This window comes from Engystomops pustulosus, chromosome 5 (genome assembly GCF_040894005.1).
Source record: "Engystomops pustulosus chromosome 5, aEngPut4.maternal, whole genome shotgun sequence".
Taxonomy (NCBI): domain Eukaryota; kingdom Metazoa; phylum Chordata; class Amphibia; order Anura; family Leptodactylidae; genus Engystomops; species Engystomops pustulosus.
The window spans coordinates 84,684,516-84,702,621 of NC_092415.1; the positions used below are offsets into that span (position 1 = coordinate 84,684,516).

The window sequence follows — 18,106 nt, forward strand, 5'->3', positions numbered from 1 at the left end:
GCTTGAGGTAACCTTGATGATGAGACAAACTCTCATCTTTCAGTCACAGTGAACTGCCCCAATCTGTGTAATATATCAATCTCTTAATGTCCTCAGGCCCAGACCTCGATGAAGCTTAGTGGTCTCTTGCAGGGGGCTGAGTAACAGAGGGTCTGGGCTACAAAGATGGAAAAGGGTGTGATGATACAGACTCATAGTCTTTCGTACTTGGTCTGGCTATATCTAAAATGTAAGAAAAGATCCAAGCAGCACTAGCAAAACACACAATGAGTAAACAAAATAAAAAGCGGGTGCACGCCTATGAGGGCCGGGCATCTGGTCCTTCGGTTACAAGAGACAAATAAAAAAAAAAGGCAACACACCATAGATTGTGGTGAAAAATACCTTGGTGAATTTATTCCATGTGAAAGAGCAATGTTTCGGCTCCAAACAGTGAGTCTTTCTCAAGCTGAATATTCCATGAATTGTGTACAGGTATATAAACAAAATGGAGGAGGTCATTTGATCATCATTGACCAATACAGACAAAGTGCAAAGTTCAAACAAGTAATTATCATAAAATGTACTAAAATACAAATATCAAATAGATACATCATTAAAGTCTCAACATGGTATATGTAAACATATATATTAAGCATATATCGTGATCAGCGATTAATGTTTTCATGTACAAGAATAGAAAGAAGGATGCATAAATCAAGTGAAAACACAAATTAAAAAAAGAAGGTTTTAAAATAAAAAATAAAAAAATGAATAAAAAAAAAAATGAATAAAAAAAGAATAAAAATGCCTCAATGTCCCCGTTTAGAAATGAGTGGACTTGATGTTCACATTTGGCCACCTGAGCCAGACATATTGCCGGATTGTCGGACATACAGCCAATAAGGAAAATGAATACCCTTAGCTACGAGCCATGGCTATGATTGGTTGGGGGGAGTTCCACAGGCCAATCATAACCATGGCTAGTTGCTAGGGTTATCATATGCTGAATTAACTGTTCAGCCGACAATACATCCATGTTGGGCGCCTGAATATCAATTCCGGCATCAAGTCCGCTTATCTCTACCCCCATTAAATATAAAAGTTACATATAATGGTGAAAAAGTGAATTTCCCTGCACATGGTATTGCCACATCGGTAACGACCTGTACAATAAAACTGTATGTATCTTTATTGAACCTGCACAATGAAAAAAACAATTGATAAATTTTGATCAATAGGATTTAGCCAGTCCAAAATAGTATAGCTGAAAAATGCATCTCATCCCACAAAAAGCCCTCACATGGCCACATTAACCAAAAAACTAATCTTTTATAGCTTACTAAAAACCGTGACAAGTATTGTATCAAGTATTGTGATACTTTTCCAAATGTTGTATCACACTCAAAATTCTAGTATCGGTGAAAAACCTATGAATAAGTACATTGTCTTTTGTCTTACCTCTTTTTTTTCCATTTCTAAAGGTGGTTGAAGAAATTCCGCAAATTGAGCAAGTAAAAAAGACTGAGGATGTCATTCCCTGCCCCTTGTGCTTTAAAGAATTTGCCTGCAAGTCAAGTTTGGATACTCATATGGAGGCCCACCCCGAAGCCTCACTAAAGTAAGGAAGCTTTCATGGAAATGTGTCCACTTAGAAACATAATAAACAATATATAAGAATGAAGAAATCCAAATGGTGCGATTCCTTCTATAATGACCTATGATTAAGCATAGGTTGTCCCTGGTTCATGCGGCCCACTGCAAGGTGAAAGGAGGCAGTTCAGAATTGTAGCTTTGTCTGCTCTCTGGGATCTATTCACATGTATTGCATCATATTGTGTGATGACTTATTCTACACATTTTGTACCCTTCTATTTGGGTATTTGTAATGTGATAATAGCTTGGCTTAAAGTGCAGGTCACTCATCTGCTTGACTCGCAATATAAGATATAACGTGATGATTTCTTGTCATGTGACTTCATTTGTTATTCATTCTACAGAGAAGGAAGTGATTTATACCTAGTCATCACTATTTTGCATTATAGTAGAGATGTTCTAAGGATTTAGATGTGGAGTTTATTTTTACTATGTTAGTGTGCTTTGGTTGTGTGGCCTGCGCTGGAGCTGTGTGTGATCCCTATGTGTGGGTCAGACCAAAACAGCTACACTGTGTCTGTCTGGAATGTGAGTGGCAACCTGCCCAATCTATAACCAGCAACCTTAAAATAGGAAGCCCTAATGATATGGTTTCAGACCTTGGTGTAGAGGGAGGTGTGTGCATGCATGTTTGGATGACTGCTGCGTGCATGTGTAATTTTACACTGGAAAATGACAGAAGAGTCTTTCACATGAAGTGACTCCTACCAACTATTGTTTCGAGGCCTCATCTGAAAAGCAATTCTTAAGTGTATTTTACAGAGATGCAAGATAATACTGTCCAATGTTACTGTACCACTTTTATTATTGTTTTATCTTTAAGAAGTGTGTGTGTGTGTGGGGGGGGGGCTGGCTATTCTGCCTTGTTACTGATCTGCTGCTAATGTAAAACACAGGCAGGGTAGAGAAGCATGTGGAGAGGGTATTAGAGCTACATGTCCTGCCTTTTAGCCTCCATTCACATTCGGCCCAGTGTGAGAGTGTTGCTTCTAGCAGCTGAAGCCAGTGCAGCTGTTTGATGTCAGTTCTCAGAGACAGGGGAGATGTCTCCCATTTCAGCTCGTGAGAGGAAAAAAAAATAGGATGCAGGGGTGAAACTAGAACAGAATATTCCATCATCTATGCATTGCTAGCTACTGAAACGTTGTCCATAGCTTCTCCCTCTGCACCTTGTGATCTGTGATACATTCCCCTGGGTATAGCAGTGAACATGTTACTAATGAAATAACCCTTTGGTCTATGGAGCATTATCATTGCCATACAAAAGAGATAAATAGGTGCTAAACTGCGGAGCCTGGGGATTGTTGTCTGTGCCGTAACCTAATTAAACCATTAATTGACTGGTAATCCTCAACAGAACACAGATGTTTCCCTCCCAGTGGGCAGTGCGGCACACGTATACTATACTCGGCGCCCACATCATGTTGTACCCTAATGTTAAGCAGTAATATACCCTGGCATGCAACCAAGGCTTGTAGGGACAATTTGGGCTAATAAAACAAAATCAGAACAGTAAGTTATTATCGTCACAGGATAAAAGTGTGCATGTATTATCACACTGCCTTTTATTGAAATGCAAGACAGTTGGATTATATTAGTAGTTATATTTGGTATAAGGCATATGATTGTAGGGCTCTTATCCACCGCTCCCTCAGTTTGCTGCTATACACACTGTTGGTCACAACTTATTATAGACTTTTAGTTTCTTTTTATCAAATTAAAATTTCATTGTAAAGAATAGTAAGGAGTAGGCAATCTCATGGCAGTCTTAGATGCTGAAGCTGTTGCTGTCCCTAGGACACAGAGTGGATTTGCAGTGACCTGCCTTGTCCTTAAAGAGCAGCTTAAAGGCAGTATACAGGAGGCTAGTTGAAAATGAATGCCTTCTTATTAAGCATGTATATGGAAGGGACAACTCTAAATGTTCCTGGGTGATATCTTTTCCTGCTGGCTTTCAGTTTGCCTTTCTGAGTTTGAAGACACATCAACAGGTGTTGAGTGCTGGCCGGAGAGGTTTTTATTACAACCCTCTAGGTATGGCAGGGATTTGTTTTCCTTTTGTGGCACCCTTGTGAGACGGTGAACGCCAACAATCATGCTGCTCTTGGTCTAGGGGGATGGGATAAGTGATGACAGAGGAGAGTTAATGCAAAATTAGAAGTACCAAGGATGGTGATAAAGTCCTTTCTGTTTACCGGGCTTTGATCAGCTTAGCTGCCTGGGATATTTTAATGTAAAGATACTGACAGGAGTTTGAGGGTATTTACACTGTAAATTTTAAGTTCTGCTTTGTGATGCTTTGTACTGTATATACACATACCTTACATCAATAGTGTACTTCTCAATAGGTCAGAAGTTATATGAAACATACCAGATCATAATGCATATATATAGTTACATACTTTGACCAATATATCGACCTTGTGACAGCTCTTTGTATAAAAAATATCACTGTTTGACCTTTGTTAGTTCCTGATAATTTGCTTGATTATTATGGTTTTTATTCTTTAAAGGATGAAGTATTGTAAACCAAGCACACTGATATCCTGGCGTGTGCTCCCTCTGACAGGATCCGATCTTCTTTAAGCTTCCTATGCCCTTGTTTTTAAGAAAACGGCCTTGTAAATTATTTAAATGAGCCCGAGGGGCTCCAGGCTACATTAACACCTGTGGAGTCTGGAGCCCCTCAGGCTCATTTGCATAATTGTATTTATTAAACCACGGCATAAGAAGCTAAAAGAAGAGCAGATCCTGTCAGAGGGGGCACACACCAGTATGAACGTGTGCTTGGTTTACAATCCTTCATCCAGGTGGTAGATGTCCTTTAAGCAATTATTTCAGAAATGTTTGCTTTTATATAACTTTTTGAGAATTTTAAGGAATGTATGTTTATCTACAAAATCCAAACCTTTATATTTCAGTTAGTTGTGACTCCATCATGTACTGGTAATTGTATAAACATTTTTAGCTGGCCTAAGCTTTTTTTATTTATTTATTTTTTCTAGGTGTGATATTTGCTGCATTTCATTTCGCACACACCGGGGTCTGCTACGACACAATGCTGTAATCCACAAGCTGCTCCCAAGAGACCAGTCTGGAAAGCCATTCATTCAAAACAACCCTTCCATTCCAGCTGGATTTAATGACTTGGGCTTTACTGATTTTTCTTGCAAGAAGTTCCCTATCATTTCTCAGGTAAAAGAAAAATATTCTTTTCCTTTTATTTACCATATTTTTCGGACTATAGGGCGCACAAAAAATGCTTTGATTTTCTCAGAAATCAAAGGTGCGCCTTAAAGTCCAGTGCGCCTTGTATATGAACTGTACTTGCATACAACAGCTGCCTTGAACTGTGCACAGGTATGCCACCATCTGGTCATTCATCCTTATTATCAGGTGCGCCTTATAATCCGGAAAAAATACTGTAAAAAAAATTAGCTCACAGTTTACCATTTTGGAAGCACTATTTAAGGGGTTAATACTACAAAACTGTCCTGCTCTTGGAATATAAAGACCTTTAACATGTTGGATCCTTCTTTGTATTTCACTGACCTATCCCTAGATCTAAATGGTCAAAGGAGAGTGGCATATTGCTGGTACCCTTGTCACCCACCATACCACATGACTATACACTCACCGGCCACTTTATTAGGTACACCATGCTAGTAACGGGTTGGACCCCCTTTTGCCTTCAGAATTGCCTCAATTCTTCGTGGCATAGATTCAACAAGGTGCTGGAAGCATTCCTCAGAGATTTTGGTCCATATTGACATGATGGCATGATACAGTTGCCGCAGATTTGTCGGCTGCACATCCATGATGCGAATCTCCCGTTCCACCACATCCCAAAGATGCTCTATTGGATTGAGATCTGGTGACTGTGGAGGCCATTTGAGTACAGTGAACTCATTGTCATGTTCAAGAAACCAGTCTGAGATGATTCCAGCTTTATGACATGGCGCAATATCCTGCTGAAAGTAGCCATCAGATGTTGGGTACATTGTGGTCATAAAGGGATGGGCATGGTCAGCAACAATACTCAGGTAGGCTGTGGCATTGCAATGATGCTCAATTGGTACCAAGGGGCCCAAAGAGCGCCAAGAAAATATTCCCCACACCATGACACCACCACCACCAGCCTGAACTGTTGATACAAGGCGGGATGGATCCATGCTTTCATGTTGTTGACGCCAAATTCTGACCCTACCATCCAAATGTCGCAGCAGAAATCGAGAAATCAGACCAGGCAGCGTTTTTCCAATCTTCTACTGTCCAATTTCGATGAGCTTGTGCAAATTGTAGCCTCAGTTTCCTGTGCTTAGCTGAAAGGAATGGCACTCAGTGTGGTCTTCTGCTGCTGTAGCCCATCTGCCTCAAAGTTCGAAGTACTGTGCGTTCAGAGATGTTCTTCTGCCTACCTTGGTTGTAACAGGTGGCGATTTGAGTCACTGTTGCCTTTCTATCAGCTCGAACCAGTCTGCCTATTCTCTTCTGACCTCTGGCATCAACAAGGCATTTCCGCCCACAGAACTGCCGCTCACTGGATGTTTTTTCTTTTTCGGACCATTCTCTGTAAACCCTAGAGATGGTTGTGCGTGAAAATCCCAGTAGATCAGCAGTTTCTGAAATACTCAGACCAGCCCTTCTGGCACCAACAACCATGCCACGTTCAAAGGCACCAAATCCCCTTTCTTCCCCATACTGATGCTCGGTTTGAACTGCAGGAGATTGTCTTGACCATGTCTACATGCCTAAATGCACTGAGTTGCCGCCATGTGATTTGGCTGATTAGAAATTAAGTGTTAACGAGCAGTTGGACAGGTGTACCTAATAAAGTGGCCGGTGAGTGTACACAACCCATTTATTCATAAATAAGAGAGCACTTTGTTGTCTCTGAAAATAATTTACATCTGCCTCTGACAGGTTTAGATACTTTTCTTTGTAATATGGTAATATTTGTAACCATGTGATGACCATGTTCCACATATGTTATTTGCGATTGCAAAAAATGTAAAAATTTTTAGTCGATTTTAAGTCTAATTATTTAACTAGTAAAATAGCAGACTATAATGAATGAAATAAGCCAGCTGTCATAGGTATTATAACATAGTTGCCAAGTTCTATCCAGATTTTTTTGGCCTCAGCCAATTATACTCCCAAGTAATTATTACTAATTGCTAGAACATTATGGCAAAACATAAGCCCTTGGAAAATGGGGGTTTGCCGGGGCAGTCTTTCAAGGCATCTTGCACTAAGCTGCGATAGACGTACAAAAGGAAGATGGTCAGCTGTTTGTTTTGTGCAATAGGCTGGATGTAGCGTATCACAGCAAGACATGCAATGCTCTTTGGGTTTCTATAGCAGTAAAGGGCTTATCATTCTAATCCGCAGTTCACAAGGCTTTAAATGGCATGTGGAGGAAAAAAAATAGTGGTCTGCCCTTAGACCCAGATAGATGTTAACCCATCCATACCCAGAATATGGCAAGGTCCCTGTAAATGTGGATGATATAATATATTGAAGTATTTAAAATGCACTAGAAGCATCATACTGGTACAAACATTATTGGATTATTTATGGTTTCATTGTTCTCCTAGTCAAATATAATTAACTGGTCAGTTTTCATTTTTATCAGCTAAAACTGGGATATGGTAAAGGTTTTGTCATGCATTAATGCCATGCTAATTCACATATTTACAAGAGAAATATTCTTTTTCTTGTTCTCCCTTTTATCGCATTAGGTTTGGTGTGAAACTAACTTACGAAGATGCATCAGTGAATTGCATAGTTTTATATGTGAAATCTGCAACAAAGCGTTTCCAATGCCATCCGCTCTGAAACTACACTTGGAAACCCATAAGGAGGGCCAGGTTAACAATCTGCACAAAACTGAAAAATTGGCTGGGGAGGATCAAGAAAAGAAAGCTTTTATGGCAGCCTTAGGCCTGCAGTACACCAAAGACATCAAGCCTGTCAGTCAGGAGGATAATTCATCAGACTGTTTCCAAACCATACACATAGAAGCTATGAAAAGCAACCTACCTCACGAGCTTGGTGGCAAAACAACAATGCTGAAGTTGTCTCCACTTGAAGCATCTACTGTTGGTGGGCCCTTCTCAGTCCTCCCTTCAGCAAAAGAAAATCTGAAATTGCTTTCTTTGCAGCCTTTTCAAAAAGGCTTTACTGTACAACCAGACAATAGCATTGTGGTTAAACCAATCTCCGGAGAGCTGGCTGATATTCAGCAGATATTAAAGATGGCTACTTCAGCACCATCTCAGATAAGTCTTCCTCCGTTGTCTAAAACATCACCCGCCATAATTAAACATATGCCGCCATTGAAGCCAAAGCCACCAGTGACACCTCGTACAGTTGTTGCTGCGTCCACCCCACCACCTCTTCCTACCAACCAGCAGGCATCTCCAGGCTGCATCAGCCCCAGCCTTCCTCCTCCAACTTTAAGGACAATAAAGAACAGTGTGGAATCTGCCACAAGCGCCATTTACTTACAATCCAGGTCTGGAGCCAACTGTAGCACATCTAATCAGAACCCCCAACTACCAAACCCTGAATTATTAAAACCGCGAGATCTAAAGACACAGCTAGAACAGGACAGTATTATAGAAGCCTTCATGCCTTTAGACTTGGAGGCAAAGATCAAACAAGAAGTGGCTGAAGGAGATTTGAAATCAATTATTTCTGGATCAAACAACAAGAAAACAACCCAAGCTAAAAAAGTGTTTTATCCTTGCCGCTTTTGTGATCAGGTGTTTACATACTCTGGTGTTTTGCGGGCTCACATACGCACTCATTTGGGAATATCTCCTTATCAATGTAACATATGTGATTATATTGCAGCTGACAAAGCGGCATTAATACGGCACCTGCGAACACACAGTGGTGAAAGACCATACATATGTAAAATATGCCAGTACCCTTTCACTGTCAAAGCCAACTGTGAGAGACACCTACGTAAGAAGCATCTAAAGGTCACCAGGAAGGATATAGAAAAGAACATTGACTATGTATCCACAAATACATCTGAAATGGTGGATGCTCTCTGTGCCCCAGACACAGTTTGTAAATGCTGCGGGGAAGATCTAAAAAGTTATCGTGCTCTTCATATACACATGAGAAGCCACAGCAACTTTCAGAAAAAGAAACTTTTTGAATGCAAAGAGTGTGGAACTGCCTTTTCTGCCAAAAGGAACTGCATTCTCCATATACTCAAGCAACACCAGCATATTCAAGAAAAAGAAATTGAGAATCACATTTTGTTTGGTTCCTGCAGTCCAGAGCAAAATAGATCAGACACACCACCATTGGAGGACGGCACTTACCTCGAACGTAAACCTGCAACATCGTATCTAGAACCACACAATGGCTTTTTTCATGGGAGTGTTTCTTCTTTTCCACTAAAACTTGAACCTGTTTCCAACTTTCCTGTTGACCTTGATGAACCCTTGGACTTTTCTCAAAAGAACAAAAACCCATGTGTGCTTCCTGTAAAGGAGGAGCCTGTCTACACCTCTCTTGCTTCAATTGATTCATCCATGGAACCAATTGATCTCTCTATTCCTAAAAATGTAAAGCAGGACAAAGATAACCCACAAATTCAAGCAAACACTCAAGAGCAAATAAGTGGCCCTGTCAGTCAAATGTTTAGTTGTCAGCCATACCCACTTCCTATAAGTGCCAATGAGCTCCTAGAAAAAGCTGCAGCTATCACACATTCCAAACAAATGAAAAGCCCTGTACACTTGACTGTCCCAATTATTTCTCCTGCTGTCCTCGGAAGTGCAACTATTCTTCGCCCCTTGAGGCCTAAACCACCTCCACTCTTGCCAAAGCCACCAGTCACTAAAGAATTGCCGCCCCTAGCTTCCATTGCACAGATCATTTCTTCAGTATCATCCGCTTCAGCATTGCTCAAAACTGACATGAAAACACCAATTCTTCAAGTTGCGGCCAACAATCCATCAACCACTGAGAAACTTGGCGCTTCCAACCCCAAAATAATCCAAAATAAGGAACCCAATCCCAATGATCCAACCAGTAATGTTGCAAGCTTGACAGGCTCATCTGACCCCTCAAATCCTGCTGCTTTAGTTGTGGGAGCAAAGAAAAGGGGTAGAAAGAAGGGAACGAAAAATAAGCCTAAAGTACCAATAGGTGTAGACCTTGAGTCAAGTGGCGAGTTTGCAAGTGTTGAGAAGATGTTGGCTACAACGGACACTAATAAGTTCAGCCCTTATCTACAGTCAACAGAACATCTTAAAGAGGCTGTAGATAAAAATGGTACTAGTGATGATGACAGAGATAGCGGTGAAGATAAAAAAGCAAAAAGAAATTCTTACTCCAATTCCTTACAGAAGATCACTTGTCCTTACTGTCCTCGTGTGTTTCCCTGGGCGAGCTCCTTACAGAGACACATGCTGACTCACACAGGTAAGACAGGCTAGATTAGATTTATTTCAAGCTTTTCTAGTATTGTAGTGAATAATGTAACAATTTATATAATAGTTTTATTCATAATCCTCATTCCCATGACAGCACAAAATTTAGAAAATTGAATTTATTTATTTTTTTTATACAAATTTAACTTAAAGGAAATCTACCATTTATTTTTATGCATTGTGAACCAAATGTTCATGCTGTAGCAACACAGATGCAGAAACATATCTTGTTTAATCCCTGAGTAGTTTTGCTCAAAAAACTATTATAAAATTCAGGACCTTGGGAAAGCTGGTGCCGTTCATAAACACATTACTTCCACATACACAGGAGCTGCCTGAACTGATCAACCTAAGATGGATGACTTGTACACTGCAGCTGGGGGATGGTGCAGCGATTGATTTCTAATGCTTGTCAGAAACAACAGTGATGACATATTCTTGGCTTATGCTGTTCAGGACAAGGCTAGAGCAGTGCATAATTAGGGTGAGGAGAGCGCCCGGGCAGCCAGAGAAGCACGAGAGCCTCATTATCATAATTTTATTATTGTTTTTTCAGCAAAATAACTCAGTTCAGGGCTTAAGCACAATATGATTCTGCATCATTGTAGCTGCAGCATTCTCAAGGTATGTTTGGTTCATAATGCATGAAAACAAATTATAGATTTCCTTTAAGTACAAACCTAAAGAAACTATCATGTATGTAACCCAGGGATGCCTGAATACCATAGTACCTTAGATATTATAGGGCAGTGATGGTGAACCTTTTAGAGATCGAGTGCCCAAAGTGAGACTCAAAAACCACTAGCTTTTCCCAAAGTGCCAACACAGCAATTTAGGCAGTAACAAACTTATTGCTACCCGAATCTTTGAGCTCCAATCCGACACCTTTTCACTCTTTGGACCGGACCAAGCAGCACAGGATGGGTCACTTTACAATAGCAGGGCACTACTTGGACTACCTGAGACTGCAGGAAGATGCCATGTCTGGCAAACTCTGTGCCTAGGAGACAGCCTGTGTGCCCACAGAGATGGCACCAGTGCCATAGGTTCGCCACCACTTTTATAGGGGATCTTAGGTTGTCTTGCTGTTGTGACCCCCTGTCATCAACTGTTACCTTTTGTGGAACCTAGCAGCAAATGTTATGACGCCATCACTGGTTTAAATGTTGCAATACAGAATGACATTGGAAGGTCTGTGCTTGGTTTTCACTTTGCTAGCCATAGTCAGCCATAAGATGAGAATCGTGGATAAGTAGTTGCCTGGGATCTCTACCTTGCATTGTATTTTGTGATACCATTTATAGCAGTTGCCTAATGAATTCTTCTTCAGAGATGGTCCTTATTCAGAAAAGGAGCTATAACAAAGGTCTTGGGCACAAGAACATCTATTATATCTGTGCATTAAATGTACAGACTACCGATTTAATGAAACTTGTGTTTCGCTTGGTGGGGCTGTAGGGAATTTGAAGACTACAGATTACAGATGGTCATCACGGTGGCTCCTAGCATCAGGGCACCATCTGATCTGCTTAATTTCTGGAGCCAATTCAACAAAGACAAATTGTCTAAAGCTAAAAACCTATTATGCCCCATCTAAAATGTACTGTGCTGTGAAAGCGTTTTTAAGGTGATCTTTTATGTGAGCACTATAGCATGTAGCTTTATCTCTGTTCTATATAACTTGATCTTCATATTACAACAGGATTAATGATCCCCAATGTGTCTGCATTAGAGAGTAGATTCTTTTATTTTATAACAGAAGATTTGCTGCTCCTTGCTCTGACTTTTTTGGACTACCCCTCATACATGATATTGTCAGCACTTGATAGATAAGTCGTTGTATGTACAATCTAATGTATTAGATAGTATTACTCTGCAGCATAATTGTCTTACATGGTTGCTTTCCATATGTGTCATTAGGAGGCAGGAAACTGCTGACGATTGCACATTGTCATTTGGTCCACAGAATTCCCTCCTCCCCAGTGAGGAAGGAATGGCATGGATATCCATGTAATTAGACAGCGTGGTCACATGACAGCCTGGTAGTAAGGATTGCTCCATGCAATCTCCTAATGCAGATTTAGCCGTTAATTAGCAGCAAAACGAGCAACTTGAGGCAGATTAAAGCAGAGTGGGTGCTCATAATGCCGCTTTTGTATCCAGCCTAGAGAGGATCTCTTGTTCTAAAGGATATTTCTGCCCTCCCCTCTCCCTCCTCTGTTGCTTCAGCCCACATCACTCCTGACTCCAATGCCCTGAGCTTTTACTGCATATTACCGCACTATTTCCAGAGCTGCATATACATTCTTTCTACATAATGACCTAAAATTTGGCACTTGTGTTCACTGTAGCAAGTGGGATAAATACATTTTTTTTCCTGCTTCAGGTCAGAAGCCCTATCCGTGTGCACAGTGCGATGCCTTCTTTTCTACTAAATCTAACTGTGAGCGCCATCTTTTACGCAAACATGGAGTTGCCAACCTCTCCTTAAGAAGAAACGGTCTTTTGGCCCAGTCTAAAGAAAGTGATGTTGGATCCCATGATAGCACAGGTAGCACATTTAGCTTATTTGTTATACTAAATGAGTAGCTATGGGTCACATCTGTATAGTATCAGTGGCCGATTTTAGCCTCTGTTCACATTGTATTTTGGCGTAATGACTAGGATATAGGGGAAGTACTCCCAATGTATAAGCTAATATGTTTACAGACTTTATTATCCAAATGTATCCTTGAAGTGTAGTGCCTATGTTTGACCAGAATGTATCACTTAATTTTTGTGCAAATGAATAGGCATTTTGTTGATGTAATACATTTAGTAGCTGTGTTTATGAAGAGGGAGCTATAGATATATATAAAAAAAAAAGATTAGTAAAGCTTTTATTAAGTATTTATGTGTACTTATAATACCATTTAAGTCCAGAAGTGCATTCAGAACTCTGCTGTGTGTAAGTTACTGCTGACACAACATCTCCCAGCATGATTCCTATGAACACAAGTTATCCTGGTGTTTTGCATGGAGGAAGGTGTAATGTTTACATTAGGCACCATCCATAGTCTTATGTGGAAAAAGTATGTATCTTCCAAAATGATTATAGTGCAGTCTACAAATTCATGCTACCATTACAGTTTTAATGGATCCATCACTGAATGCAAATATGCTACAGCCCACAATCAAAACGAAAAGTAGTTATGTAGCATTCTGCAAGTTTTGTGTCCTTGGTATTATAATAACTTGAGTATGGAAGGTAATATTGGTACTAGTATAGCGCTGCCATAATCACACAATGGGGCCATTGGCTGAGCAGGTTAATAATATTGGCTTTGTTATACAGGTATTTGATGGAGAACAACTTACTAAACTATTGCCAATATTTCTTTATAGACAGTCAGTCTGATGGAGACTTATCGGCTGCAGAAGTTGATGTTCTAGACCTGACTTCTGGAGAAAGAGAGAAAGCAGAGGACACTGTACAGACAAACATCCCACAGGCATCCAACAAAGACGAGAGTCTGACTGTAGACATAGAGGAAAGTAAGCAGGATGAAGAGGAGCAGCAAGACGATGATGTTGTGAGCAACAAAAGCCTTGATCTGAATTTTGCAAATAAGCTTATCGAGTTCAAGCTGTCAGCCAGTGAGCAGGCCACCAACAACTCATGTGATGTCTGTGGGAAGAACTTTAAGTTTGCTGCCACTTTGGGCAGACATAAGAGGGCACACTCATGTGCAAGCAAGGGACAAGAGAAATCTATGGTGGAATATGAAACCAATGACTTATCAGCTCCCACCTGCAGTTCCAATTTTGCATCTCCTGATGAAGAGGAAGGTCAAGATGAAGAGCTACCTGTTGACTTAAAAGTTTCTAAATCTACGGTGGTGGATGAACCATTGGGACAGAAGCAAACCGAGAGTGAAGAAAACTCTGAAGAGAAAGCGGATAAGTCATTAGATAAAAGTGATGATGACAAGGACTCCAAGTCTGAGACAAAGGGGACAAAGGCAGACAAACGGAAGAAGATCTGCACAGTCTGCAGTAAACGTTTCTGGTCCCTTCAGGATCTCACAAGACACATGAGATCCCACACAGGTAAGTTTGGCTTTCTCTGAGTAAAGAATTTACTGAGCCAGCCCTGTAACTATATGCCTAGACAGTTGCTTGTTACTCCACTCCACCTCTGAAGTGGAAATTTGTGGTAATTAAGTTAATTTTCTTTGTTGTTTGTAGGTGACCCTTTTAATAGATGCTTATTTTTATTTTTTTCTTAGGTGAGCGACCATATAAATGCCAGACATGTGAGCGCACATTTACTCTGAAGCACAGCCTGGTGCGTCATCAGCGAATCCACCAGAAAATTCGAGATACTAAAAGCCAAGGGAAGGAGATCAACAAGGAGGAACGTCTGCTTCGGGGGGATGAAGAAAGTGACGCAGAGTCCTTACAGAGCAGTACACACCACATATCTGAAAATGAAGGTGACCCACCAGTTCTTAACAGCCATGCTACAACTAGAAGCAAGAAAAGCCATTCCTCTGATGTGGATGCTGAGGAATCATCTCAAGACAGTAAAGATGCACCAGTAAGAGACACCTCAAAGGGTGGCATGAAAGATCCAGACAGCCATAAGACCGCTGACTCCAAAAATGTGGTGGATAGTAACAAGGAGTCTGGGAAAGCTACTATGAATCCTGTAACCTCAGAGGGATCCCTGCCTATTGGAGGGCCTAAATGAGCCAACAATAGGAGGTGCCCTTACGTTTTTGCTCAGACAGACTAAAAACTTTCACTTGATGTTTTCAAAGAAATTTTCTACAGTGGCTTATGGCAGGCCATACCATGTGCCATAATACAATAACTTTCTATGGATATTGAGTGCCTTACTACTTTATTACGTGTTTTGATATTACACTTTTTCAATATTCAGTTTTGTACATAGCAGAGGATATAACTTTGGATGGATAATGAAAGAGAACGTTTCCCATTGAAGCATTACATAATTCTGTGTGTACATCAATCACTGTCTTTCCAGAGGTGGACTTCTCTGGTTGTGGAGAACGTAATACATTACTACAGCCAATAACTGGAATGTCAATGGACACACAGAAAGGTTTCTACTAGACCTCTACTAGTTTTCAACATTTCTGAGCATTGAATTTGCTGTGGCTCTTGGTGCATTTTACAAGTGCCCAATGAGTCTATTCACAAAACCTATGGCTGTCGTCATTAGCCAGGAAAAAAGTAGCAGTTCTGAACTTCACAACCTGATCCTGCACATAACTTATCTGTATGGTGTTATTATTGAGTAGTTGTTCTACCTCAGATAAACACACACAGAGGATTCAGCAGAAACATTACCACCAATGGAACCAACTTCCCACCGACGTCTCGATTCTGTTTGCTTGAATTCTGCTTACTAGCCTCTGCATTTTGCAGAACAGTTTTGGCAATATTTGCCTTCAAAAATTACCAAGTAACTTTTCAGTCCTGGTATTAATAAATATGTATAAATATAAACTTTTTTTTTTTTTTTTGCTTTTTCCAATGCTAGCCTTCGGCAGTTCTCATGCATTGCACCATTCCAACCCTGTTCTCAGTGAAAACAGGCTTGTGCGCAATAAGGTTAATGCAGACTTTCGTGTATCCTGCCATTGAGGTTGGCAGAGGACAGAGGTGGATTGTGCTGTCTTCCAATATAAGATGCCTTACCTTCAAGTTTTGACCTTTTTGTTTTTAGGCAGGATTGTACTACTGGTGAAAAGAAAGCGAGAAAGGAGGAACTAGATTAGAATTTGTACTATGGCGCTTGAAGAGAAGCCTGTTTATAAATGGTATATGTATGTATGTGTGCATGTTGGGTATGTAGTATGTGTGTGTGTGTGTATATGTATATCTTGCATATATGTCTACACATTTACGATACAATTATGAATGGGATGTTTATTATATATATATATGTTAAGTACTCTACTGTAACTGTGCAATTTGTCCCCTCGGTTTATTGTGACCTCTTGGACTTTAAAAATGAAGACCTGTAGACAAAGTTTGTGTTATTTAGGGCTATATGCCTGCCTTCACACCAATCCTACACATATATCAATTATTTTTTTATGTCATGGAGAGGTCCTCTTCTGGTTACTACAACATTACATGGTGGATGGGGGATTACCTCCACAGAGAAATATTTGACCTTTGAACTTAAACATTTCAAACAATTTTATAAAATTATTTGGATAGACTTGTCAAATGTTGGAAATGTGATTGGTCTACAGGGGGCAGCTCCACATTGTAACTCAAAATTTGGTCTAAACTTCAAACTCTATGTGGAGGTCAAATCCGAGAGGGATCATTCAGTATACACTGTCACAGTATCTGTGCAATGCCTGACAATCAACTGAATGACCAATGTAACAGAGCAGCAGCTAAAGCAAAGCCTTTCTAAAAACAATGACGTTATATTGAAACTAATATATTTCTTTATGGGATGAGCAGATCTATAGACACACATGACTGGAGAGTGGTCAATCACAACCCATAATTCCTTAAGTTTTTTTTTCTCAACATTTTACACTTACAAAATGTTTCTTATTAATTCAAATCCAGTAAAGGACAAACCTGTATTTTAGTGATTTTCTTTTAAGTTGTATGTCTCCAGACCTTTGATGTTACATGTTTTACTGTAAAGTGATGTATCAAAAGATAAGCCCAACAAAACAGTGGGACATTGGTTAGCAATAATGAAAATGGAATGAAAGCTTTATTTAATGTACGTATACCCTGATAGATAAGGTCTTTATCATATTTTTTTTGTTCTAAATACAAATATATCATAAATGAGTTTAATATGAGATGTTCCCAATTTCTTATTGTGTCTTTTGGATATTAAACTGTGAAGTATATGCCATGATTGAACTCTGGGTGAATCGTAGATATTTAGTTTGCATGTTCAGATAATTTTGTTCTTTTCTATCTCTTTATTTCCTCTCAGGGCTTTGCAGATTGATTTCTATGATTTTTTTTTTTTGTCATTTCTAGGTTTCAGATTAAGTGCTCCCTATATTTAAAGTTGAGGTCATGAATTTTCTACAATAAGCACTTGACTGTGAATGCAATAAAAGCCCCAAAGCATAAGATAATATATTGTTCTAGCTTGGGCGACCAAACAGTCACAATTCCAGTATTTCGATTTTTCTTGCTGTCCTCTAACTATACGAACAACTTTAGCGACTATATCCCATCAAAGCTATGGTGGAAATTTCAAAATTCATATTTTTCTAAAGGGAACTTCAACTGCTGCTATGCATTATGTACAAGACTGGTCTATGCCACATGAACAGAGAATCATTTTTGTTTTGGTACTTGTTTTCCTCCTTTTTATTCAGCTGTACAGTACTTCCAAATTCAGAATGAAATGCTGTTCTGTATGAAACAATCTAAGCAATAAAATGTTATATTTAAAATTAAAGATATTGGAGACCGCACTTTTTGGGTACAGTTCTACAACATTGACACACACGAGAACATACTTCCTATAATATAAAGTTAAAGGGGTTGTCCAACTCCTTTTTTTTTTTCCAAAAAATGTACCATCAAAATCAAGCCTGAATAAACCAAGGGACTTTGCTCATATATCCAAGCAGCATTACTGGGGTAATGTTGTTATATGTGTTATCCATGGTTTGCTTCCTTTTACAATTTTTTTTTTTAATTATACTAATGTGCCTTTACCAAAGACCCTCAGTGCTGCAGATTCACAAGCTTTTACACTGCCCCCCTTTTACACAGCACCTCCCTTGGCCTGTGTAATATAACAGCAGGAAGTGTTGGGAAGAGGGCAGGGAGACTTGGTCTGCTCATTGTAACAGCCTGTAAAGCTGCAGCACTGGGGGGCTCTCTAAACACCTACCAGAGGCCTTTGGGCTCTTTACTAGAATGATAAAAGTTGATTTTAGAAGGAAGGAGGCTATGGATAACAAATATAAGAAGATTACCATGGTCACAGTGGACGGATCTATGAG

At 39.8% G+C, this 18,106-nt stretch overlaps 1 protein-coding gene across 7 annotated transcripts in view; it reads left to right on the forward strand.

Moving 5' to 3' along the window:
* The window catches only part of RREB1 (ras responsive element binding protein 1), a 59,050-nt gene extending 41,497 nt beyond the window's left edge, over nt 1-17,553 (forward strand). For 6 of the 7 annotated variants that reach the window (XM_072152528.1, XM_072152532.1, XM_072152533.1 and 3 more), the window contains exons 9-14: nt 1,464-1,600; nt 4,641-4,830; nt 7,377-10,083; nt 12,478-12,642; nt 13,476-14,180; nt 14,360-17,553. In XM_072152528.1, coding sequence (XP_072008629.1) covers nt 1,464-1,600; nt 4,641-4,830; nt 7,377-10,083; nt 12,478-12,642; nt 13,476-14,180; nt 14,360-14,823 — 4,368 coding nt within the window. In that variant the 3' untranslated portion in view covers nt 14,824-17,553. The remainder of the gene's footprint in view (nt 1-1,463; nt 1,601-4,640; nt 4,831-7,376; nt 10,084-12,477; nt 12,643-13,475; nt 14,181-14,359) is intronic. The other variant, XM_072152534.1, reaches the window with a different exon arrangement.
* The last annotated feature ends 553 nt before the right edge of the window (nt 17,554-18,106 follow it).